The sequence below is a fragment of the Odocoileus virginianus genome, chromosome 25 (genome assembly GCF_023699985.2).
Source record: "Odocoileus virginianus isolate 20LAN1187 ecotype Illinois chromosome 25, Ovbor_1.2, whole genome shotgun sequence".
Lineage (NCBI taxonomy): Eukaryota > Metazoa > Chordata > Mammalia > Artiodactyla > Cervidae > Odocoileus > Odocoileus virginianus.
In genome coordinates, this window is record NC_069698.1 from 49,857,438 (window position 1) to 49,882,578 (window position 25,141).

Here is a 25,141-nt window from a genome sequence, read left to right on the forward strand (position 1 = left end):
AGAACACAGAGCTACCTTCAGTGTGAATTTACAATTTTAGTTACATTTTTAAATTTAATCTCATATCATTAGGATTGATTATCTGAAGGCCCTAGGATTCTATTCCTACTGAATATATGAACAGGAATCAGGTCACAGAAAAGAATTTAAGTAAAATAAAATATGTGCTATAAACATGTACTCTCCAAAAATATTTAAGGATGAAATATACTGCTAATATTCTGTCATAAATCTTTTGCTTATTTATCATAGATAAAATAGTCCTTTTATGCTGATGGGGCTTCCCAGGTGACTCTGGTTGTGGCCTAGTAGTTGCGGCACATGGGCTCAGCTGTCCCGCAGCATGTGGGATCTTCCTGGGCCGGGGATGGAACTTGTGTCCCCTGCATTGGCAGGCAAATTCTTTACCACTGAGCCAGCAGGGGAGCCCCCTGTCAAAGTTACAGTTGGAAGATCATGAGCGTGCCTTCACCTACCATTGGAGAAGTAGCTGAGAAGTATTTAAAACTACCAAAGCCATGAGTTAGTGATATCCTACAACTTTAGTCATTATTTTAGCTCTGAGGGTGTTTCACAGTTTTTGAATTGAACAAATTCATAACTGAAGGCACGCCTAATCTACATTTCCTATTTAAGCTACAGGAAAGTAATGAAAATAGAAGCTATAAACCTATATATAGCTTTGTAGAGTCTTTGATCTCTTTATAGACTACAAAAAACAGTGTATAAATACATCAACGTTCTCTATCAAAATTTAACCTACCAATTGTTCTCTATCACAATATTCAACATCTTTTCTGTTTGACTGGCTTACTTTTATGGTACTATGTCATATGATGTGACTGGCATTACTCAGCATTGCTGGTGTTATACCTCTCTTTTCTAATGAGAATTCATGGCAAATAATGAAACATAGTATCAGGTACACAGAAGAACAAATATTGCATACTGACACATATATATGGAATATAGAAAGATAGTACTGATGAACCTATTTGCAGAGCAGCAATGAGACACAGATATTGAGAACTTATGGACATGGCTGTGGGGAGGAAGGAGAGGTTGAGATGTATGGAGAGAGTAACATGGAACATATATTACCATATGCAAAATAGAGAGCCCATGGGAATTTGCTGTATGACGCAGGGAACTGAAACTGGGGCTCAGTAACGACCTAGAAAGGTGGCATGGGGAGGGAGGTGGGAGGGATGCTCAAGTGGGACGGGACATGGGTAAACTGAGGGCTGATTCAGGCTGATGTATGGTAGAAACCAACACAATACTGTAAAGCAATTATCTTTCAATGGAAAATAAATAAATTTTTAAAAAAAGATCAAGTACAGAAATTTAGATGAAAACAATCATATACCTATTTCTTGACTTTCATGAGTTATGAGTCTAAATAGAGGCTTAACAAACAGGATAATTGTGATATGGTGGTCACACCCGCCTTGCTAACTCCACCATCTGAAAGAAACAAAATTATATCTTATTATCTAAGATCATCAGATAACTTAAAATGTCTCTTCTTGAACCTGCAAGACCTTCCTTTTTCCTCTTGCTGGGAGGGCATCTAGAGGCATTCAGGATGGTGAAGCATCTGACATACCATCGTAGGCTGTCCCACAATACAGCCTCTAACAAAACCGGGCTGCCCGGAACCCCTGGTAATAGAATTGTTTACCTTTATACCAAGAAGGTTGGGAAAGCACCAAAATCTGCATGTGGTATGTGCCCAGGCTGACTTAAGAGGCGTTCATGCTGTGAGACCTAAAGTTCTCATGAGATTGTCTAAATTGAAGAAACACGTCAGCCAAGCCTATGGTAGTTCCATGTGTGCTAAATGTGTCCATGACAGGATCAAGCGCGCTTTCCTTATTGAGAAGCAGAAGATTGTTGTGAAAGTGTTGAAAGCACAAGCACAGAGTCAGAAAGCTAAAATAAAAAATGAAGCATTTTTGAGTAATTAAAAAAAAAAAGTCATTTCTTTAAAAACTCACATGGCATTTTTGAAGATTAAATTTAAATGTAGATTCCTCTAACTTCTGATGAATTACAATACTTCAAGCTAAATAATTACACTACTCAAGTCAAGATCCTGCCATCCAAGGTCAACATTCTGCTGTGGCTCAAGCCTTCCAGGTGGGAACAGACGTCTTTCCTTAGCTGATTCAGAAGACCAAGCTGAAGAAAGCCGGTAAGAATATGAAAACAAGATGACAAATCACCATACCCTGCCTAGAATTACAATTTGCCTGAGGTTGCATGCACCGCAGTTTGTGGTCAGCTTATTTGCATGCAGGCAGAGAGCCTCAAGTCAGAGGATCCTCGAGGTCTGCAGGCCAAGCTACTCATTTCCAGAAGAAAAAGACTAGAGGTTAAGTGATTCATCTAAGATCATGTAAGCAGCTGGCAGGAAAGCCTCCTTCCATTTTATCATACATAAAGAAAAAAATTATTTGAAAAGAAAATGGTTTCCTTTGTACTATTAAATAACTAAACTTTCAGCTGAAAGATAATCCACTGTCCAAATTAGTGTTCTATATAAATTATATATCCCAATCTTAGTAACATTTCAAAATAACCTTTCATTAATTGGTGCAACAAGTCTGTACTGAATGCCTATTCCAGGGATAAAAAAAGTCAGTGCCCTAATACCTTCCATTGGGAAGACAGGCATTATATAATCACACAAGTGCAAAATTATATTAAGCACAATGATGGAGTTCCAATAGACTGCAACAAGAGATCCTATTTTAAAATTGTTTGTTGGAGGCAGGCCTGCCTGCCTGCCTGTGGAAATGACCTTTCAGTTGGTATCTGAAGAATGAACAGGAAGTTAGACACACGAAGAGTAGAGGTAAGAGTGTTACAGGAACATCCACATATCCTAAGACCAGAAATTTCATCCCTAAGAATATCCAATAGAAATATTAAAGTATGTGCACCGAAAGACATGTAAAAGGATGTTCATACTAGAGTCATCTGTAATAAAAAAAACTGAAAATAAAGCCAATGTCAACAGAACAGCAGAACATTCATGCAATGGAATAATGCGTAACAACGGAAATGAATAAACTACTGCTATGCACTACCACAAGCAAGACCTCCCGTATGTAACACTGACTGAAAGAAGCTGGTGCAGGAGAACACTTACTGAATGACTTCATCTACGCTAAGCTGGAACCCAGACAGGACTAATCTATGATGCAAGAAATCATGCAGTTACGATCTCTGCATATCATGATGGAGGTAATAATTAGAAAGGAGAGCCAGCAATAATGTTCTAGTTCGCAACCTGGTAGTGGTAACATGAATATATTCACTCTGTAAAAAGTCATCAAGTCGAACATTTATGGTTTATGTACTTTTCCACATGTGTGAACAAGTTTATTTTTAAAAATAAAATCTTGAGCAGAAGCAACAGCATATGTGAAGACCCTGAGACCAGAAAGAATTTGAGACACTCAGAACTTAAAAAAGGGCCCATGTGGCTGGAACACAGAAACCAAGAGACAGTACAGTGTACGAGTGAAGAGGGAGGCAGGGACTCCACTTCATTGCAGGTCATTTTAAAGACTCTGGATTTTAACTTCAATGGTCAACCACTGAAGGGTATTAAGCAGGCAAATAACAAGATCTAAATTGTGTATTTAGGACTTCCTAAATGGTTAGAATCCGTGGTTAAGAATCCGTCTGCCAATGCCGGGGTCAAGAGTTCCCTGTGCTAGGAAGATTCCAAGCGCCACGGGGCAACTAAACCCACACACCATGACTACTGGGCCTGCATGCCTAGAGTCCACAACAAAATAGGCCCTGCTCGCTATAACCAGAGGAAACCCGCTATAACCAGAAGAAACCCGGGTGCAGCAACAAAGACCCAGTGCAGCCAAAATAAACAAAACTTTAAAACATTAAAAAAGTAAATTGCATATTTAAAAACACTGAAGAGTTGGGTGGGGAGAGTGGAAGCAGGGGGTCCAGTTAAGGAGGCAATTATTAATGGTCCAAGAAAGAGAATGCAGTGGCATTACTGGTGTAAAACCAGCTGAAATGGTAAACTGCATGAATTCTCAATGAAATTAGGAGGTTGAGTTGACTGATTTGGTAATGGAGTGAATGTGTAAAACCAGAGTGAAGGAGGAGTAGAGGGTGATTCTTAAGTTCTGATTTAAACAGCCAGGTAGATGGAGGGCAACTCCCCGAGTAAAGAAGACTGAAGGAAGAGCAGGTTTGAAGGAATGCAGTAGTCAAGGTGGCCATCAACCCAGTACCTGCATCAACCCTTCCTTACTATGCAGCACCCTGCTGGTGGGGGCTTTACGGGAACTCAGACAACTACAGAAAGTTCTGTCTTCTGTTGCCGATCATCTGTCCAACCCAAGCAGCCCTGCTGGCCCTACAGACAGAGAACGTGGTTCAGGAATGGACACAAAAATTAAACAAGGGAGAAGTGCATTTTTCATTTTTTAGCTTCTAACCCATTCTCTCATTCTAAAAAAGTTAGATCTCACCTGTGCCATCCATAATCAGTAATTATTCTACCCAGCTCTGTATCAATCCCACAGTGTTGCAACATCTACACCTCTGATAACTACATTTCTACCTCAATCTCCAACACCATTTCCCCAGCATTGACCAAGACAGACCACTAATGAGCACTAATGCACCAGCAGCTAGGAATTTACTTAATATGATTCATCCTGCCTATGCTTAGAATATGACCCACAGGATATTAAAAGACTTTGTTTATCTACATTTCAGTAAGGTAGTCAACAGACTACAGTAATCCTATGGTCTGTTGCTGTTGTTTAGTCACTAAGTTGTGTCCACAACTCTTTGGAACCCATGGACTGGGGCCCACCAGGCTCCTCTGTCCACAGGATTTTGCAGGCAAGAATACTGGAATGGGTTGCCATTTCCTTTTCAGGGGATCTTCCAGACCGAGGGGCTGAACCCAAGTCTCCTGCTTGGCAGGCAGATTCTTTACCACTGAGCCACCTGGGAACCCCATCCTATGGTCTTCAGTTCAGTTGCTCAGTCGTGTCCGACTCTTTGCGACCCCATGGACTGCAGCACGCCAGGCTGCTCTTGTTACGGTGCACAGGCTGGGCTCAAGAGTGTGCTGGCTCTCCAGTTTCAGTGCACAGGCTTAGTTGCCCTACTGCATGTGGGAGTTTAGTTCCCCAACCAGGAATCAAACCCTCATCCCCTGCATTGGCAGACAAATTCTTAACCACTGGACTACTAGGGAAGTCCCTCTTTTTACTTTTAATTGACTTAAGTTATCTCAGAATCATCTAGGAGTGTAAATGGCACATACATTCTTTCAACCTGAAATGTGGGAGTAATTAAATAGTGTCCAGTTGACGAGGGAGAGTAACACATCTCTCTAAATGCACTCACAGTAATTCAATTAGTTCAGTGGCTACGAAATGTATGCCAACATGAATGCACTGCTCATACTGTGTAACATTACAGAGGGATAACAATGGCTTACACTATAGACAAACAGGCAAAACCTATTTTACTGGAAAAAGATAAAACACAAATTATTATTAACAACTATTAAAAAACTCAACTCTGTCACCACTAAAACATGATACACAATTTTTTTTTTCTTGATACACAATTTTTAAAGATAAATCTCCTTCTGGCACTCTACTTACAAGGCTAACCCCAACTGCACAAATCCATTCCACTCTTTCTGCATCCTTCAAGTTTAGAGTTTAAACATAACTAAGTAACTAAATGGGCTCCCCTGGGGGCTCAGACGGTAAATAATCTGCCTGCAGGTAAATAATCTGCCTGCAGGTAAATAATCTGCCTGCAATTCAGGAGACTGGGGTTTGACCCCTGGGTCGGGAAGATACCCCCTTGAAGGAAATGGCAACCCACTCCAGGATTCTTGCCTGGAAAATTTCACAGAGAGAGGAGCCTGGAGGGCTACAGTACATGGGATCACAAAGAATCGGACACGACTAAGCAAATAACACACACACTTACATACGCAAGTAACAAAACTGGCTCAGTCTTTATAACCTCAGAATTTCTGAAAATACTGGCGCTAGATATAAAGAAAAGCAATACTAATTAATCTAAATCACTATTCATATAATTAGCTCATTTTGTTTTCTCTTTTGAACATCTAAAAAGTCTTTACATCACCTTTCTTTGTGATGGAGTACAGAATTCTAAATGGACAGGTCTTGGGTTTTTTTTTTTTTTTCCATTATTGTTTTGTTTTTTCCATTTCAGTACATTAAAGATCTAGCTCTTTCTCCTCTGGGTTGGACTGTTTCTTTTTTCGAGTCATGCTGCACAGCATGTGGGATCTTAGCTGCTCATCCAGGGATCGGATCCACATCCCCGGCATTGAAAGTGTGGAGTCTTAACCACTGGATCACCAGGGAAGTCCCAGGTTGAATTGCTTCTAAAGAAATGTCTATCATGATTCGTATCTTCATTTTTCTACACGTTTTTTTTCTTTCTTGGATTATTTTTAGGATTTTTCTGTCACTGGTTTTAAGTAATTTGACCATGTGTAGTTCTTTCTCTTCATGTTTCTGCTTCTGGTTCATTTAGCTTCTAGGATCTGTGGATTTACAGTTTTCATCAACTTTGGGAAATTATCAGCCACTATTTCTTCAAATATTTCCCAGCTCCACCCCTCCCTTCTAGGATTCCAACTATGTATACATGCGTGCATGCTCAGTCACTTCAGTCATATCTGATTCTTTGCGACCCCACGGACTGTAGCCTGCCATGCTCCTCTGTCCATGTGATTCTCCAGGCAAGAATACTGGAGTCTATTGCCAAGCCTCCTCCAAGGGATGTTCCCAAACCAGGGATCAAACCTGCACCCCTTGTGTCTCCTGCATTGGCAAGCAGGTTCTTAACCAGCTGAGCCATCAGGGAAGCCCATGTGTATATATTGGGCCACTTGAGATTGTCCCACAGCCCTCTGATGTTCTGTTTATCTATTTAAGTCTTTTTTCCCATGTTTCATTTTGAGTTGTCTATTACTGCGTCTTCAAATTTGTCACTCATTTATTCTGCAGAGTCTAATCTATTAATCCCTATCAGTGTATTTTTTTTCATTTCAGACACTGCTGTTTTTATTTCTGGAAGTCTGATTTGGGTCTTTCACATTTTTTATACCTCTCCTTAACATGCTCATTCTTTCCTGTGTTCCTGAACATATGGAGTATATTTATAATAGCTGTTTTAATGTTCTTATTAATTTGAGCATCTGTTTCTACAGATTGACTTTTCTCCTTGTTATGTGGCATATTTTCTTGCTTCTTTGCATGATGGTAATTTTTAACTGAATGCCAGACATTGTGAAATTTACAGGGTTGAATGCTGGATATATGTATATACATTTTGTGTTCCTGTGAACAGTGCTAAACTGTCTTCTGGGATACAGTTGAGCTATTTGGAAATTATTTGGAAACAGTTTGATCCCTTTGGGTGTTGCTTTGAAGCCTGTTGGGCAGGACCAGAGCAGCATGTGGTCGAGAGCTACTTGGCCCCACTCATTAGTGCTCAACCCAAACAGCTTTCTCCATTTGTTTGGACCATGACCTATTCCCAGACCTGGGTGAGCTCCAGGAATTCTTCTGCTGGCTCCTTTTGGGTGGTTCTTTCCCTGCCTTGGTAGCTTCCTCTCACACTGGCACCAAACAGAACTCAGCTGAGGCACCACGTGGAACCCACCACGCATCTCAGGAGCTCTGTGCAGATATCCTTATGCTGGTACTCAGTCCTGAGAACTCTAGATGCCCTGGTTTCCCCAAAGTCCCTACTCTGTCTCCTCAATTTGGGGAGACTGCCAGGCTTTGTCTGGGTTCCTCCTGATGCTGCTGTAGCTTGGAAACTCTCAAGGCAGCAGCCCACAAACAAGGCTCAGCACATTTGCTTCCCTTCTCTTGGGGGTCAGTGTCTTGTGCTGCCTATGGTTCAAGGGCTGACAACTGTTTCACATTTTTTGTTTGTTTTGTTGTTGTTAAAGTGGGAGAACAAATCCAGATCCTATTACACCATTAAGCTATATTTTAAGGACAACTTAGAAAATTTGAGACATAGGACTTCTCTGGTGGTCCAGTGGCTAAAACTGAGCTCCCAATGCAGGGGACTCAGGATCAATCCCTAGTCGGGAAACTAGATTCCACATGCTGCAACTAAGACCTGCTGCAGTCAAATAAATAAATGAATATATATTCTTTGAAAACGTCACATAATTAGGTTTTACTATTCAGTGAGAGAGAAATTTTGCCTTCATCCTTAATTTTCTTATAGCAAACTTAAGTGGCAAAAAATGAAAGCACTTAGGACCTACTATTGTTGTTCAGTTGCTCAGTGATATCTGACTCTTTGCAAACCCATGTACTGTAGCCCTCCAGGTTCCTCAGCCCATCGGATTGCCCATGCAAGAATATGGGAGTGGGCTGCCATTTCCTTCTCCGAGAGATCTTCCTGACCCAGCAATCAAACCTGCATCTCCTGTACTGGGAGGTGGGTTCTTTACCACTGAGCCACCTGGGAAGCCCAGGAACTACTATGAGCCCTATGTTATAATAACAGGGTAACCTAGGCTTCATCAGTATGTAAACCGGAACTTCCAGATGTGCAAGTTGGATTTAGAAAAGGCAGAGGAACCAGAGATCAAACTGCCAACATCCACTGGACCATAGGAAAGGCAAGAGAATTCCAGAAAAACATCTACTTCTGCTTTATTGACTGCTAAAGCCTTTGACTGTGTGGATCACAACAAACTGTGGAAAATTCTTAAAGAGATGGGAAAACCAGACCACCTCATCAGCCTCCTGAGAAATCTGTATGGAGGTCAAGAAGCCAACAGTTAGAAACAGACATGGAAGAACAGACTGCTTCCAAGTTGGGAAAGGAATATATCAACATTGTATACTGTCACCCTGCTTATTTAACTTAAATGCAGAGTACATCATGTGAAATGCCACCCTGAATGAAGCACAAGCTGGAATCCAGATTGCAGGGAGAAATATTAATAATCTCAGATATGCAGATGATGCCACCCTTATGGCAGAAAGTGAAGAGGAACTAAAGAGCTTCTTGATGAAGGTAAAAGGATAGTGAAAAAGCTGGCTTAAAACTCAACATTTACAAAACTAAGATCATGGCATCTGGTCCCATCACTTCATTGCAAATAGATGGGGAAACAATGGAAATAGTGACAGGTTTTATTTTCTTGGGCTCCAAAATCACTGCTGACGGTCGCTGCAGCCATGAAATTAAGATGCTTGCTCCTTGGAAGAAAGCTATGACAAACCTAGACAGCACTTTAAAAAAGTAGAGACATTACTTTGCCAACAAAGGTCCGTCTAGTCAAAGCTATGGTTTTTCCAGCATATGGATGTAAGAGTTGGACTATAAAGAAAGCTGAGCACCGAAGAACTGATGCCTTTGAACCGTGGTACTGGAGAAGACTCTTTAGAGTCCCTTGGATAGCAAGGAGACCAAAGCAGTTGATGGTAAAGGAAATCAGTCTTGAATGTTCATTGAAAGGACTGATGCTGAAGCTGAAGCTCCAATGCTTTGGCCACCTGATGCGAAGAACTGACTCACTGGAAAAGACCCCGACGATGGGAAAGACTGAAGGCAGGAAGAGAAGGGGACAACAGAGGACTAAATGGCTGGATGGCATTACCAACTTGATGGACATGAGAGTTTGAGCAAACTCTGGGAGTTGGTGAAGGACAGGGAGGCCTGGCGTGCTGCAGTTCATGGGGTCGCAAAGAGTCGGACATGACTGAGCGACTGAACAACTCTGTTGTCCAGGATGGAGGAGTAAGGGTGATTTTCCTTTTTTAAGCATTGATATTTAAAAGTTGCTATTTACTTTATTTTTTATTAAATATGAACATTCCAAAAATTATTTATAGAAATAGTGAAATTTTGCAACCCTAACGTAAAGTCATATCTAACAAGTCTAAAATTCATTTTTCTGTGCAGAAAAAGTCAACTGTAAAAAAGTCACTTCTTCTTTTAGCTTGAAATTTTTTCTTAAAAAAAGATAAAACCTGTAACTTATCTAAAGGGCAATTATGGTGACTGGTAGCATGTGGCAATTAAAAAAAAAGAAAAAACCATGCATACTGCTTGTCATCACCACCTACTACACTTGTCATCCAAAATTCTAAAACCTGACATTTAACTTGGCCTGGCAAAGAAACTTGGTTTTTAATGACCTAATGCTAAATCAAACCATGTTTCCCTCTTATATAGTAATAATTTGCAGGCAAAACACAGCAAGTTTAACACTTCCCTCGTTAGAAAATGCTGCCCATTTCACTCAACTTTAAAATTCTACAGGCATTCTTGACTTTTTGCTATTCATTCCTCAACCCCTCCAACAATAACCACCACCCTAACATCAGCCCAAATAATACTTACAGTGAAAAGCAAATGCTAAGACTATGTCATTGGAGCAGTTATTTAATCTCTCCAAGCCTCAGTTTCCACTTTTTCAAAATGGGAATAAAAGTACAACCCATAGAATTTAATGAAATAAAGCAAGTCTAGTGCCACAGTCTAAACTCTATGCTGAGAAGGTCCAGGACACTTCAGCAAACTCCCAGGAGAGATGAAGGATATTTTAAATCGAAGGAAACATGGAGATACTCAGGACGTGCTGAGCACTGCCCAAACTATTAGACTGGGGTAGTTAAGAGTTTTTAACTTTTGATTGCAGTACATTTCTTTATGACATCATATCTTTGGGCAGCTGGGTTTTCAGTGGTTTCTCTGATTAAAAAAACAAAACACAACAAAACACAACATTTCCACTCCAAAGTCAGCGTGGAACAGGCAATGAGGGTGGTGCTGTTCTGTTCAATCTGGTGCCAAGGTTTGAAAGCTGTTCAGTGCTCAGCAGGCACCTCCAAACTTTAAATAAATAATTGTGGTTATTTATGAACAAGGTAAATTATTTTCAGTGTCTTGGCATCATTTTTTCCAAACAGCTATTAAAGCTGTAGGGACATTAATGTTTATTATTTGGACCTAACTACTTAATGAACATAACAGTGACTTAAGGGTGCTGTTAAAAACTTAATAAGACCCCCCAAGATGCCATGAGACAAGAGAGTTTAGGCACCTCTGGCTTAATGTTGGACTAGCAGAGTAACTTTCAGTAAATGGCAATTATGACTCCTTCACAGAATGCAGTTTCACTTCACGTCCTGTGACAAAGATCTTGAGAATACTGTCCTAAAGTTTTATGGCTCATGTTTCCATGATAAGACAAAAGAGAGGAAAAAAAAAAATGAGGTAGACAAGAAACTTAGATGAACAGCCTGGGGTAAAACTAGGTCCAGAGTTAAGGCCTGAAAATAATCTGGCCACTAGGCAGATAAAAGCAATTAATCCTTCCTACCACACCAGCATGTGATACCAAAAAGAACAGAAGCTCTCCTTTTAAGAGTTAGGAATTTACATCAACAATTTACATCCCCATCTTTTAAACAGGTGATTCATGAATTCTATTTTGAGCATCATCCTCCATTTCCCCTGGGGTGACCTTCTCTTTACTCCATCTTCTATTTAGGATACAATTATAAAGCAAATTATTTCCCTTTACAGAAACTTGAGAAGGGCTGAAAAACAATGAGATAGCCTGTGCATTTTATGCATCTATCTGTCTGACTGGCTACTTGTCCTTCCCTTGTGATGGTATTTACATGTGTCTAACTGTATAAAGGGGAGAAAAACTGAACTCTACATAAAACTGATAGATGTCTTCTTTTATCTCTTACTACATTAGTGTTATAACTTGTTGACCATCACACTTGCTGCTTATACTGTTTCAGCACAGTATACTAGTCACAGTTGCTACCCTGGGTCACTGCTCCACAGACAACAAATTTTCAGTTCAACTGAACATTTTTCTGAACTAGAAATTTTCAAAAATGAGTAACACTAAAAATGAGCATGCTACTAAAAAGCATATTAACTATTAAAAGAATGTTTCAGAAGGTTGTTAAATACATGCAATGAAAGAAATAACAAAATTTTTTTCTACCTAAGGAAAAGTAATTTTAAACTGTTAATCGTACTTATGAAGTTATAAACAACATCCATCACACAGATTTTAACTGGCATTTCAGAAAAACCTTAATGATGTGGTTAATAGTTAAAACTTCCAACAGAATTTTTCAGTAACAAATCCAAATAACATGTTAATATATGTGTTTTATATCAGTAATTTGGTCAACCAGCAGTTCTTTAAAAGATACAAAATAAATTTTACACGAAAAGGTACCACACTTTCAACATAGAACACAATAATTTAGTTTAGGTAAGTCTTCCCCCATGCCATTTATTTAATAATCATTTATTCTGCAATACACGTAAGACACTGAACTAAACACTAGGGATACAAACATTATAATGAGATCTGGGCCTTTCCCTCAAGGAATGCAGCACTGAGACACAGAAACTTCAACAGAGTTTCCTGTTCTGTGATGTTCCCATAGACTGAAAGTGCTACGGGAACTTCGGCACTTGGTTCAGGCTAAGAGTTTTAAGAAAATTCATTACTGACGCAATGTACGTGTGTGTGCCCAGTCGTGTCCAACTCTGCGACCCTATGGATTGTAGCCCGCCAGGCTTCTCTGTCCGTGGGATTTTCCAGGCAAGAATACTGGAGTGGGTTGCCATACTGACCCCACAATATATAACATGAAAATTCTGGAAACATGGTTATTTTTGGATAAAATCTGCAAGCCAGAAAAGTTATGCCATAATCTACCATAGGAAAGCCTACATAAATCATGCTTAGAAACAGTCATCGGAATCAAATTATATCAGAACCTCTGAGGGGCTGGAGCCCAGGCATCACTATTTGTAAATTATAATATGTATCCAGAGCTGAAAGACACTGGTTCACTGACTGATTAAGTCATAGTATCAGGACTGATTTAACATCATTATCAACATTAAGACAGGACTGGACTGATTAGTGGACACCCAGGCCCTAAGAGGATCCAGGAACTGAGACGATTTTCACTTGCACCCTATTTTTTAACATATGCCAGTAATTGGAAAGATGACCTTTCATGGTGGGTATCTCATGGCACTCTGGCCTATGCCAAGAAAAATAAGTGATTGCCAATCTTTAACAATATGTATGGCCTAAGATGTCTAACTGTTTAAACTTTAGAGCTGGACAACTGGAGCCTGTAAAAGTCACAAACTTTGGGTACCAGAAGGCTGAGGCCTGCTAGGATCACTGTATACAAGCATACAGAGAACAATGAAGGCAGCACAAAAAAGGCATTCACCTTGTGATAAAGACTAAGGTCCACAAAATTCAGGGAAGGAAGAGACAAGAATAAGAAGGAGGGGGTGGGTGGGGCAGATTCTTCTGGAAAGAAGAAGACTCCTGAAGCTGTAACTGACTGGCTTTGACTGGAAAGACAGAAAAAAGCATTCCGGCATTCCAGGAAGAAAGGATGGTGAGGGTTGGAAAAAGAACAATATTTTGGGAAAGTGCTAAGGTAACACCAGTCTCCCTTAAAGGAGGTCAACAGTGAATCATGGGGTGGGGCCAAATGATGGGAGGCCTCATTGACAGGCTGAGGAGTTTGAACTTACTCTTACTGAAAAATGGGGTAACACTTTGGTTAAATAACAAAAATGATTTTAGAAGATTCTTCTGGCAGATTAACATGCAAGATGCACTGAAATTCAAAGGGCTGAGACAGATGAAGATAAAGAGAACATCTCAGTATTTTCCCAGCACAATTCCCTGAGTACATTTTTTTTTTTTTTATTCAAAAAAAAGTGAAGGTTTTAAAAATGAACATTCTACAGCACAGTATACATCTTGGTAGCATTCGGACTGGAATGTCAAACTAATTTTACAAGTCAAATGATTTATAAAAAGGTCTGTTAGCTCTTAAATATTAATGTTTTAAATATTAAATTTTACAATAGAAAAGCTAATGACATACTTAGAAGATTAAATATTTACGTGAGCTCTATAGAGAGAAGTAACAAAGTTTTCTTTTCCTGAAAAACAATTACTTATACAGTCTAAGGCTAATGAAAATAAAGAGTTAATAAGTAGTAAAGACAATGTTTTTAATATTCTTTTTCTTAATATGAATGCTAATGTCAAAAATGGGCTTCCTGGATGACACAGTGGTAAAGAATAAGCCTGCTAATGCAGGAGACACAAGAGATGCAGGTTTGATTCCTGGCTGGGGAAGATCTCCTGGAATAGGACATGGCAACCCACTCCAGTATTTTTGCCTGGAGAATTACAAGGACAGAAGAGCCTAGGGGCTCTAGTCCAAGGGGTCACAAAGAGTCATTTACAACTGAGCAAGAGTGGCAGCAATGCCAAAAAGGATAGCTTGGGAGTTACTTTTTTTTTTTTTTTTTAACCATTATTTGGCATAAAAGAGGACTGCTGGAGGTTTGGAATTAAGATGATTTTAGGCTTCCTGACCTATCAGTAATAAATACTTTGCAGCCAGAAATTTGACTTCCTAGTATTACTAACACCATTAAAGAAACATTTAGAATTTAGACAAATTAGGAAACCACTAAAACACAAGCAGCTGAAAAGTGTTTCATATGCTAAGACAAACCTTTTTCCCAGACAGTCTTTGATCTAGATAGAATTCATCAGTATGAGATTTGTAGTACAAAGAAAGATGCTTTACAAATTAATATTGTAGCAAGCGACAGTTAGGTTGATTTAAGCATAAATAACAATGTAAACAAACTAAGTCCTGACTGATTATAACACATGCTAATTGTTTCTTAGAAAACATATAACCTCTTCTTGTTCACTCAAACCATGTTACTGATTTACCAAAAAAATACATATTTCTTATAAATTGTTCTCTGCTTAAGATTTTCCATTACGTCACTATCTATTTCCACAATCAGGGTAAAATTTTACTATTTTTGAGTATTATGATCAGGTTTAACTGATCATAATATTCTGCATGTTAATATTCTGTATGTAGATATTAGGGTCTTCAGCCTTTCCCTACCAAATCTGGAGAAACTTTAATACTCATGGGTTTACAGTTTTAAGTATGCCTTTCAAATGTTATTTTTAACTTTTAAAAATATGACCAATACCCAAACTGATCCTACATAGCAAAAACATAATACAGAACAAGTAGTTATCACAAGAAAGTCTCTAACAATAATCACATTTGAAATAATCCCAAACTGAAGTTACCTGTCAAAATCTTATATTAAGAAACGTCATATTCAAATAATATTTTATTTTTAATCTCATCCATCTGCCCACAAAATAACCCAAACCTTATTAATCTACTATCCTGTGCTGCAGTAGTCCTTTTCTTTAAAATAAACTATCAAAATAATTTCTTAACCAATATGAAATCAAGCAGCTAGCTTACATGAAATTTTAAAGGCTGTTTAAAATTTTCTTAGTGAAAATGTAAGAGCCTCATCATAAGATATTCCAAAATATTAAACAAATATTCTTATAGTCCATGACTATACCTGAGCTGTAAGAAATTCTGTTCATTCCACAAAAATGTCAGGTAAGCTGTTTTACAGGTTTACATGATATGCTATACATTGCAACCATATTTTTTTGGAAAGAAAGATTTACTTTTAGAAGCAGCAGCAAAACCCAAGAAAGCAAAAATTTGTACCCAAACTGGCATCTCTCCCCACCCTCATCAAAAACCCGCAGCAGGCAAAGAAAACTTTGAAAAACAGTAAGGTCTGGTTAAAAGGAAATAAAAGCATGACCTGTGAGGTGAAATACAATGAGGGGGTTATCAGAATCTTCTTTTGAAAAAAAAGGAGAAAAAAAAAAAGGTTGAATCGAATTATTGCAAGCAAACAGATCCTGATCAGCTGGGTTGAGAGAGATGACTTACAGAGCACCGCTACAGCCCCAGACTCGAACATGAGACATTCTTCCTTGTGCCTGGTTTCCACTATGAGGCTGAAAGGTGGGGGATCCAATTTGTGATAGATCCGAAATCCTTTGCTGAACGCCATTCTCCTTTCTTCGGAGGCAGCCCTGTGAAAACCAAGCAAAGCAAAGCAAATGAAGCTAATGTTTCCTTCTGCGGCAAGGACTGCAAGCCATCGAAGTCCCTCCCTGCCAGGTTTTGATGGGGGAGGAGGGAGAAGCGGAGGGGGTGCGGAGAGAGCTCGGGGACAGAATTGTTTATTCCAAAAGATAAGTCATCACTTAATTTTTTACCGAAAAGCAGGAGGGAAAGCGGTCTCATAGCAAGTCAAGACAGGGTTCTCTTATCACTCCAAAGTTCCAAGAACGGTTTGGTTAAGATGAGTTTCCCTTTTCTATTTACCAAAAAGGAAAAAAATTGAGCCTATTTTCGCTCGGGAGTGGTTTATCAGCTTTCTGCTTCGGGATTTGTCACTGCCGTTTGAAAGGGAAAACGATTCGGAAACTTCAAACCGATCTGGGGGTCGCGGCGGAGGAGATGAAGGTGGGAAGGAAGGTGAACAGGGCTGATTCAAAGCTCCTTAGAGGTGAGAGAAGGGAAAGGATTATCCGACACCACAGGAGCTCCCGGGGCGGGGAGCGGCGGCGAAGGACAGGAGAAGCCGCCCAAGCCCAGGACACCCCGGCCGACGGGTCCGGGGGCCGGTAAATATAAATGGCCACCCGCGGCGGGAGAAGAGTCACGACTCGGGACTGGACCGGGGCTCCTCAGGGGGTCCCAGGCCGTCGACAGCCCGGAAAGCGGCTCCCTCTCGGGCGGGGACGCAAGCGCCTGGGCAGCCCCATCCCTCCATTATACGCCAGAAGAGACGACCCGACGCCCAGACGGACTCGCAGCCTTTCCCGCGGCAGGCGCACTGACAGCCGCTGTCACCTCAGTCCCCCTCCGCCCGGCGCGGCGCCTAGCAAAAAACCGGCCATCTCCCCCCACCACGCCTGCCCTCCGCGTACCCGGGCTGCGGGCGGTGGCCGCTAGCCGCTGCCGCCCGGGCTGCGGAGGCGGAGACTACTCCAGGAAGCGCCGGCCCGCGCACCCCGCAGCCGGTGGGTCTGGCCACGGCCGCTCCCCGCCCCCCACCCCCCGCCACAGGCCGACTGTCTCACCTCTTCCTCCGGCTCCTCCTCCTTCCGCGGCCGCCGCCACCTCAACCGTCACTTCCGCTCCGGCGCGTCCATCTCTTCCGCATTGCGCCGCGGCCGAGGGGCGGAAGGCCCGCCCCCTTAGCGGGGAAGGGGCGGGGCGTCGTGGGAGGTCCCGCCCCACTCCCTGACCGCCCCCGCGGGTCGCTTAGGCGTGAGCTGCCCGCCGCCTCCGCGCGCAGCGACCTTCGCTTCGGGTGGCGTGTTTCCCCAGGCGGCGGCTGCGGGTCCCACAGCTGAGGATGCCGGGAGAGCGAGGATGCGGCCTCCCCCGCCCCCCTCGCGTGGTCTCCTCAGAGCTTAACGACCCTCCCCTCGGGTGCCGGGGAGGGACTCTGAGGAAAAAGTTTGGGGGCTTGCCTCAGAAGGGTGTCAGGACCACCCTTCGCCATCCGCACCGGCCTAGCTGGCCCGGGGTTAGGCCTGGGGACAGCAGCACGGCGTCCCAGCGGGCAGCGCCTGAAGAGCTGTCCATGGTGTCTCACGGCGTCTGGGTAGGTAGCAGGAAGAAGAGCTGGTTGCCCACTTTGGAACAGCTCTGTTCGCTGCTGTTTTCTTGTGGTGTGTTCTGGAGCGCTCCGGAGCACCGTAAAAGAATTCTCTGCTGTCTGAAATCACAAGCCAGGATCTCGAGACTTCCACACGGCCGTACTGAGGCCCAGGCAGTAGCTCTGGGTCGTCACCGGATGGCGAATTGCTCTCGCCAACCGTGTAATTTCACAGTTCAGGGCATCTTATCATTTCACCCTATCCTCATTTTTCAACAAAACATGCTTCCTGGATAATATCAGTTTGTCCCATGGACTTCTCAGTCCATTTCCACTTAATAGACCTAAACTTGGGAATGAAGTCAAAACCCACAGGGTCAAAAGGAATTGGAATAAACTCAAAAGAACTCCGCACCTGAGGAAATCATTTCCTCTTGCTTTTCTCTCTTTGCCTCTTCCCCTTCTTGTTTTTGTTAACAACAAAAGCAGAATTTAAATTTAGTGTATTCCACAAGATCATTTCCCCCTCCAGGCCCTGTCATGTGACTTAACATTTTTTTCATCCATTTTAGAGAAGCTGAAACCACCCGGGTTTCAGGATACCAAAGTAGCTATAATTCATAAGCAAAGAAACCACTTCTTTTATGGAAGGAAATATGCAAAGACACTTGAGTTTAGTTTGAGCACTGGAGGGGATTTCTCCCGTTTAGTACCATCTCCTTAGAAAAACTCTTTTTGCTCTTCGTAGTGCTTTCTTACAGTAGCCTCAGAACTAAACTCATTAAGACACTCAACTGGTTCATGGTTGCTTATTAGTATTATTTTTCCCCCTCCAGAAGAATCTATTTCTTTCATGGCCACACCCTGTGGCATGCAGGATCTTAGTTCCCTGAGATCAGGGAGTGAACTGAATGTGGCTGTTAAAACTGGAGCCAGTTTTAACCACTGAACCACCAGGGAAGTAACCAAAAGAATCCATTTCGATTGGAGGTTGCACTGGACAAAGAAAAATGAAATGGGAGTGAATGAGAATGGACTTTTTTCTTTTTTGCCTTTCTAGGTATATTAACTTGTATAGCCCCAAAGGAATAGCAGATAGATAGGCACCAGAAAAAACTCATGGAAAGTTATGGCTTCAGGAGATATGTTGATGTAATTGAGTATGATGCTGGCACGTTGTTCTTTTTTTTTTATGACAGCTGAGACCCAGAAAAGTTAACTTGTTAAAAATTACTCAGTGTGATGATAAAATTTTTAAAAAAAATCAAAAGAACAAACAAAAAAAATTACTCATTTTGAAGTAGGGTTGGGACCACCAACCAAACTTGCCCACTCTATCAGTGCTAGGCTCTTTTCAATGATCCGCCTATTCCTGGTTCCTTTGGATTTCAACTAAGGAAATTTAGGTCAACATTTCTTGGTTCTCGGTCTGAATTGCTGCTTTTTTCTTTGAATTAGACTGGACTATTTTTCAAGAGTTGTCAGTAGAAGGCCACAGCTTTACCAAACCCTTTCAAAACAGATCATTGTAGTCATGAAATAAGCACATGCTCAGGGTTTAAAAATATACTTGTGTTAGTCGCTTAGTTGTGTCCGGCTCTTTGCAACTCCACAGTCTGTCCATAGAATTCTCCAGGCAAGAATACTGGAGTGGGTAACCATTCTCCAGGGGATCTTCCCAACCCAGGGATCAAACCCAGGTCTGCCTACATTGCAGGCAGATTCTTTAAAAACATAAGCGCCATTTTATTAGTGACTTTTAAAACCTGTTACTCCTTGTTCATCTTGTCTCTCTTTCCTATTTGTACTTCTATATTACAACACTTGAAAATAGCTGGCCAAATTGTCACCAAATTTGAAGAGTCTGGAATGGGCTGACTTTAAAATACAGGTTAAATGGCATACACAAACTTCTCAGTGAAGTCCTAAGGGCCTATGGAGATGGGCTGACACAATCTTGAGCCTTGAAATTGAGCAGTGAGGCCTGTGGTTGGATGAAAAATACCACCTCCTAAAGATATCCACATCCTAACCCCCAGAACATGTGAATATTAATTTATGGGGAAAACAAGTCTCTGTAGATATGTTTGTGTTAAGGATTTTGAAGTTACTTTGGATTACCTGGGTATTCCCTAAATGCAATCACAGATGTCCTTATAAGACAGCAGAGGGAGACTTTACACACATACATGCACACACTTACACACCCAGAGACAGTATAAAGACAGAGGTAGAGACTGCGGCAATGTGGCCACTAGCCAAGGGATGTCAGTGGCCACCAGAAGGCAGGGAGGATTCTTCCCTAGAGTCTTAGAAGGGAGCGTGGTTCTGCAAATATCTTCATTTGAAACCTCTGGACTCCAGAATTGTGAGGAAATGAATTTCTGCTGTTTTAAACTACACAGTGTGTGGTAATTTGTTACAGCAGCCACAGACAACCTAACTTTCCATTAGGAAAGTTATATAAGACAATGTAACTTTCCCTCAGGCGAGAAACAGATCAGTAAAACAACCCCACAGATGTTTAAGATAACAGCTCCCATGGCTTCGATGAATTGAAGGCAAACACTATGACTTTTAGGGATTTCCCTGGTGGTCCAGTGGTTAAGAATCTGCATTTCCAGTGCAGGGGGCACAGGTTCCATCCCTGGTCAGGGAACTAAGATCCTATACACCAAAACAAAACAAACAAAAAATCTAACATGATTTTTAAATGTTGGGTTTTGACCAAATTATTCTCCTATGGACAACTCCCTGTATTAGGTTGAAATATACATTTGCTGTTTCTTTAGAAAATGATTGATTATCCCAATAACAAAAAATATACCATATGTTACAAGGCTATTAATTTTGACATATTCACCATGTGTATTAGTAGTAGCCTACTTTTTTTGGATTTCCTTATCAAAAATGCTAGAAAGCATTTGGCAAATTTGGGGAATGTTAACAGCCTGATTCTGTTATCTTTAATAGCTTCTTTTCAGAGACAGATACAGATCTTCGTATCAAGATCTGCAAAGATCCATTATAAAGGCATGGATGACTCCTTGTGAAAGAGAAAACAATGGTCTTGAAGAGCAACACAATGGTGAGTTACAAATATCATTAGTTAGCTATTTGCTTTGAACAAGTTCATAGTAATCAGTGAAGGATAAGATTTTAAACTGGAAAAACAGAAATTTTGTCAGTTGAAAATATGTAAGTTTGAGAGCAGAGTCATTGAGAATAAAACCAAAAACATCAAAGACTGAAAAACTGTTGACACATACCAGGGTTAAGGAAATTGCAACTGAAACATACAGAGAACTTGTATGTGACAAACAGGCAACTTGTATGTGACACTTGTTTTCATTTGGGAAAAAAAGAGACCCAGTCAAGGGAGCTCAGTGGTTTGTGTTGATGATATATAAGGATTCTTGTGAAAATCAAAGGACCAGAGCCATAACAGGATTTGGCCTTCCCAAGATCAGAGTGGTAGGATGTTCATTATTCAGTCTGGCTCTTGGTCCCTACACAGCAGGCACTGTGGAATTGCAGCATCTAAAGGTACATGTAAAAGGTAAGCTTTCATGCTCAAACTGCTTTTGTGAAGTAGCTTAAAATGGTTTCTATAGGACTTGTCAAATCTTTTATCCTTTATCATGTATTTTGAATAATCAAGCATGGAGTATAAGGTACATTTTCCTAAATATCTTTTTAAAATTTACTTTATTAAGTCGATTTACAATGTTGTGTTAATTTCTGCTGTACAGCAAAGTGATTCAGTTATATGTACATTTTTTTTCCTACTTTTCCATTATGGTTAATCATAGCATATTGAATATATTAAGTTTCCTGTGCTATATAGTAGGACCTTGTTCTTTATCCATTCTGTGTGTTGAGTTGCTTCAGTCATGTCCAACTCTTTGTAACCCCATGGACTATATGTAGCTCACCAGGCTGAGCTAGTCCATGGAATGGATTCTCCAGGCAAGAGTCCTGGAGTGGGTTGCCATGCCCTACTGCAGGGGATCTTCCTGACCCAGGGACTGGATCCGCATCTCTCTTAAATCTCCTGCATTGGCAGGCAGGGTCTTTACCACTAGTGCCACCTGGGAAGCGAATATAAATAGCAGGACCTTGTTCTTTATCCATTCTAAAGAATGGATTTTTACAACTGCTAATCCTAAACTCTCAACCCAACCCCACCAAACCATGGGACCACGCCTGTTCTCTGTGAGCCTGTTTCTGTTTCATAGCTAAGCTCATTTGTGCCATACCTCAGATTCCACATATAAGTGATACTATATGGTCAGTATGTTTCTCTTTCGGATTTTGTTGTTGTTCAGTCACTAAGTCATGTCTGACTCTACGAACTACAGCACACCAGGCTTCCCTGTCCTTCACTATCTCCTGAAGTTTGCTCAAACTTATGTCCATTGAGTCAGTAATGCCATCCAACCCTCTCATCCTTTGTTGCCCCCTTCTCCATTTGCCTTCAATTTTTCCCAGCATCAGGGTTTTTTCCAGTGAGTCAGCTCTTCACATCAGGTGGCCAAAGTATTAGAACTTCAGCTTCAGCATCAGTTCTTCCAGTGAATATTCAGGGTTGACTCGTTTGATATCCTTGCAGTCCAAGGGACTTTCTGACTTACTTCACTGCTATGAATATTAGGGTGCATATCTTTTTGAATTTCAGTTTTGTCCCTATATGCCCAGGAATGGGATTGCTGGATCAAATGGCAACTCTATTTTTAGTTTTTTAAGGAAACTCCATACTGTTCTCCATAGTGCTGCACCAATTTGCATTCCCACCGTCAGTGCAGAAGGGTTCCCTTTCCTCCATACCTTCTCCAGCACGTTACATGTAGATTTTTAAAATGATGGCCATTCTGACCAGTGTGAGTTGGTACCTCACTGTAGTTTTTATTTGCATTTCTCTAATAGTGACATTAAGCATCTATTCATGTGCCTCTTGGCCATCTGTATGTCTTCTTTGGAGGAATGTCTATTTGGGCCTTTTGCCCATTTTTTGATTGGGTTTTTGTTTACATATTTTGGAAATTAAGCCCTTGTCAGTCACATCATTTGCAAATATCCCAATTTGTAGGTGTCTTTTTATTTTATGGTTTCCTTTGCTATATAAAAACTTGTAAATTTGATTAGTTCCCATTTATTTATTTTTGCTTTTATCTCTATTACCTTGGGAGACTGACCTAATAAATCACTGCTGTGAATTGTGGTAGAGGATATTTTGTCTACCTTCCCTTCTAGGAGTTTTATGGTGTCATATCTTATATTTCAATCTCATTTTCCTAAAGATCATTTAAAGTAACAGCCCCTTGGAGAAGGAAATGGCAACCCACTCCAGTATTCTTGCCTGGAAAAGTCCACGGACAGAGGAGACTGGTGGGCTGCAGCCCATGGGGTTACATGACTGAGCATGTGTGCACGAGGGTGGAGGGAGATGGGTTGGTAGCAATAAAGTGGTAGAACTAAAAAAAGAAAAAAATAAATAAAGTAACAGCCCCTGAACTGGTGGACCACAGTATACATTCTGAGAAATGCTGTGCTAGGCATTCTCCTCGTACTGGATGATTCTAACCTCTGAGCCTCTGTGAAAGTTAGGGGTGACGGGGTTGGGAGGAAGCCAGTACAGATAACTGGGGCTCAGAGGTCCAGAAGCAGGCCAGTGACCAGTCAACGTTGCATATCAATACCGATTCCATGTAACAGTGTTTAGCCTGTCTGCCTTTGCTGAGCAATCTGCAGTCTCTTAGAAGCTATGAACCCAATGCCCATAGACAGTTCTTCTTTTCATTTACTTGAAACAACAGTGTTCCTTGTCATAACCAAGGAATGGCAACACTCCCTTTACTACATGGATATTACAGTGTTAGAAATGAGAAGTCATTGTGACCATAAAAAAACACTACAATGTAGCAACTGACATTTTCATATTGTATCTTGCAGCTCTAAAACATGTGACTATTTTTAGGAGGATGTCATAATTTCAAGGGAAATTCTCATTTAAAACAAAATTAGGCATTTCTCTAAATGCACTGAACTATATGTGTTTATAGAGGGTAAAACAGTTATAGTAAATCATACCCTACAAACCTATCTTTAAAACAACCAAGGAATTTTGTATTTTAGTATATTCTCATGAGGAAGTCACTTGCTTTCAGATTCCTGAAAATTCTGGGCCAGTTCAGGGTGATGAGGTCATCACTGCAGACAACTTTGTTCAAGTCAACTGCAACCTTATGAGAGATGACATGAACATACCTGTTTTCCTGACACTAGGAAGCTGGTGTGGTCAACGTGAAACCATGCTCCTTTACATCTCCAGAGTGGCCATGCTCCTCAAGAACTGTCCTCTACCCATTACTGAGCTGGTGGGGATACAAAGGCAGGCCAGCTCCTGGAAACACAAAACTCCTCAGGACCAAGACTTTGTACTGAGGACTCTGTCAGCCTTGCTGAAACTTCCTTAGAACTCCACTGATGTCTGACACCTTCCTTAATTCCTTCCTGCTTACCCTCAGAGGTCACACTTGCTCACAATCTCTTGACTCTCTCAGCTCCTCCCACTGCCTCTCCTTCACGCCCATTATCATTTCCACCCCCCAGATCTCCAATGCCATCTCAGGGACTGCTCCCCAGAGGACCTGAACTAACACACTGGGGGATCTACCCTCCCCCTCCTTTCTTTGGGCAAGGGTTGCTCCCAGGGACACGAGGTGGTGGACCCTCTAGCCTGCAGCAAGGCTGAGAAAGCCCCCTAGCAGAGCTGCAGATGTTTGCACCATGACATCAATAAGGATGTGGCTCACCAGCATCATCTGGTACACAGCAGTAATTACTGCTTTACGACTGTGGTTTATATTGTCTCAATAACTTTCCTTTTCGAAAACCCTCCTCATCTATTTTGCAAGTGTTTTGGAAGACTGCATCAAAAGAAAAAACTGAAAGACAAAAACCTCAGCTTTATTAAAATGTCACCCTCTGAATTTAAACATTTGACAATTTCCTTCCTAAGAAAGAATGTCCTTTACCTATTTCAGGAATAAAAATCTTCTGGTTGAGATATGAGAACTACTTGTTTAACGCACAATTCTATGCTAAATTCACCTTACACCAAACTCACTCCTGAAAGTATAAGAGCCTGATGAATTTTATAGGATGAAGAATCCGAGTTTAACTTCGAGTCCTTAAAAGCAGATATAGGAATAGTAATCAGTCCAATAGTTTTCAAAAAACAAATTTAAGGCACAAATGATGTGCATTTCATATATATATACATGTATATATACATGTATGTATATATACATATACAATATATGTATATATACATATATTTTAGTACACTGAAGTTGAGAACAAGCCTTCTACTTTAATTCTATTTAGTAGGTCACTGTAACAAAACTCATCAAGAATGAATCTGTAGGGATAAGCAGTGTTCCTACAATAAAGATAAAACTGACAAGAGCAATAAAGAGTACATGACACTATTCTA

The 25,141-nt window shown here is 41.0% G+C and overlaps 1 protein-coding gene and 1 pseudogene across 10 annotated transcripts in view; one reads left to right on the forward strand and one right to left on the reverse strand.

Moving 5' to 3' along the window:
- SYNJ1 (synaptojanin 1) overlaps positions 1 to 17,248 on the reverse strand; it is an 89,650-nt gene extending 72,402 nt beyond the window's left edge. For all 10 annotated transcript variants that reach the window (XM_070455159.1, XM_070455162.1, XM_070455158.1 and 7 more), the window contains exons 1-2: positions 17,120 to 17,248; positions 15,918 to 16,063 (exon numbers count right to left, since the gene is read on the reverse strand). In XM_070455159.1, coding sequence (XP_070311260.1) covers positions 15,918 to 16,041 — 124 coding nt within the window. In that variant the 5' untranslated portion in view covers positions 16,042 to 16,063; positions 17,120 to 17,248. The remainder of the gene's footprint in view (positions 1 to 15,917; positions 16,064 to 17,119) is intronic.
- On the forward strand, positions 1,562 to 1,970 carry LOC110138680 (large ribosomal subunit protein eL34-like; annotated as a pseudogene).
- Positions 17,249 to 25,141: the final 7,893 nt, after the last annotated feature.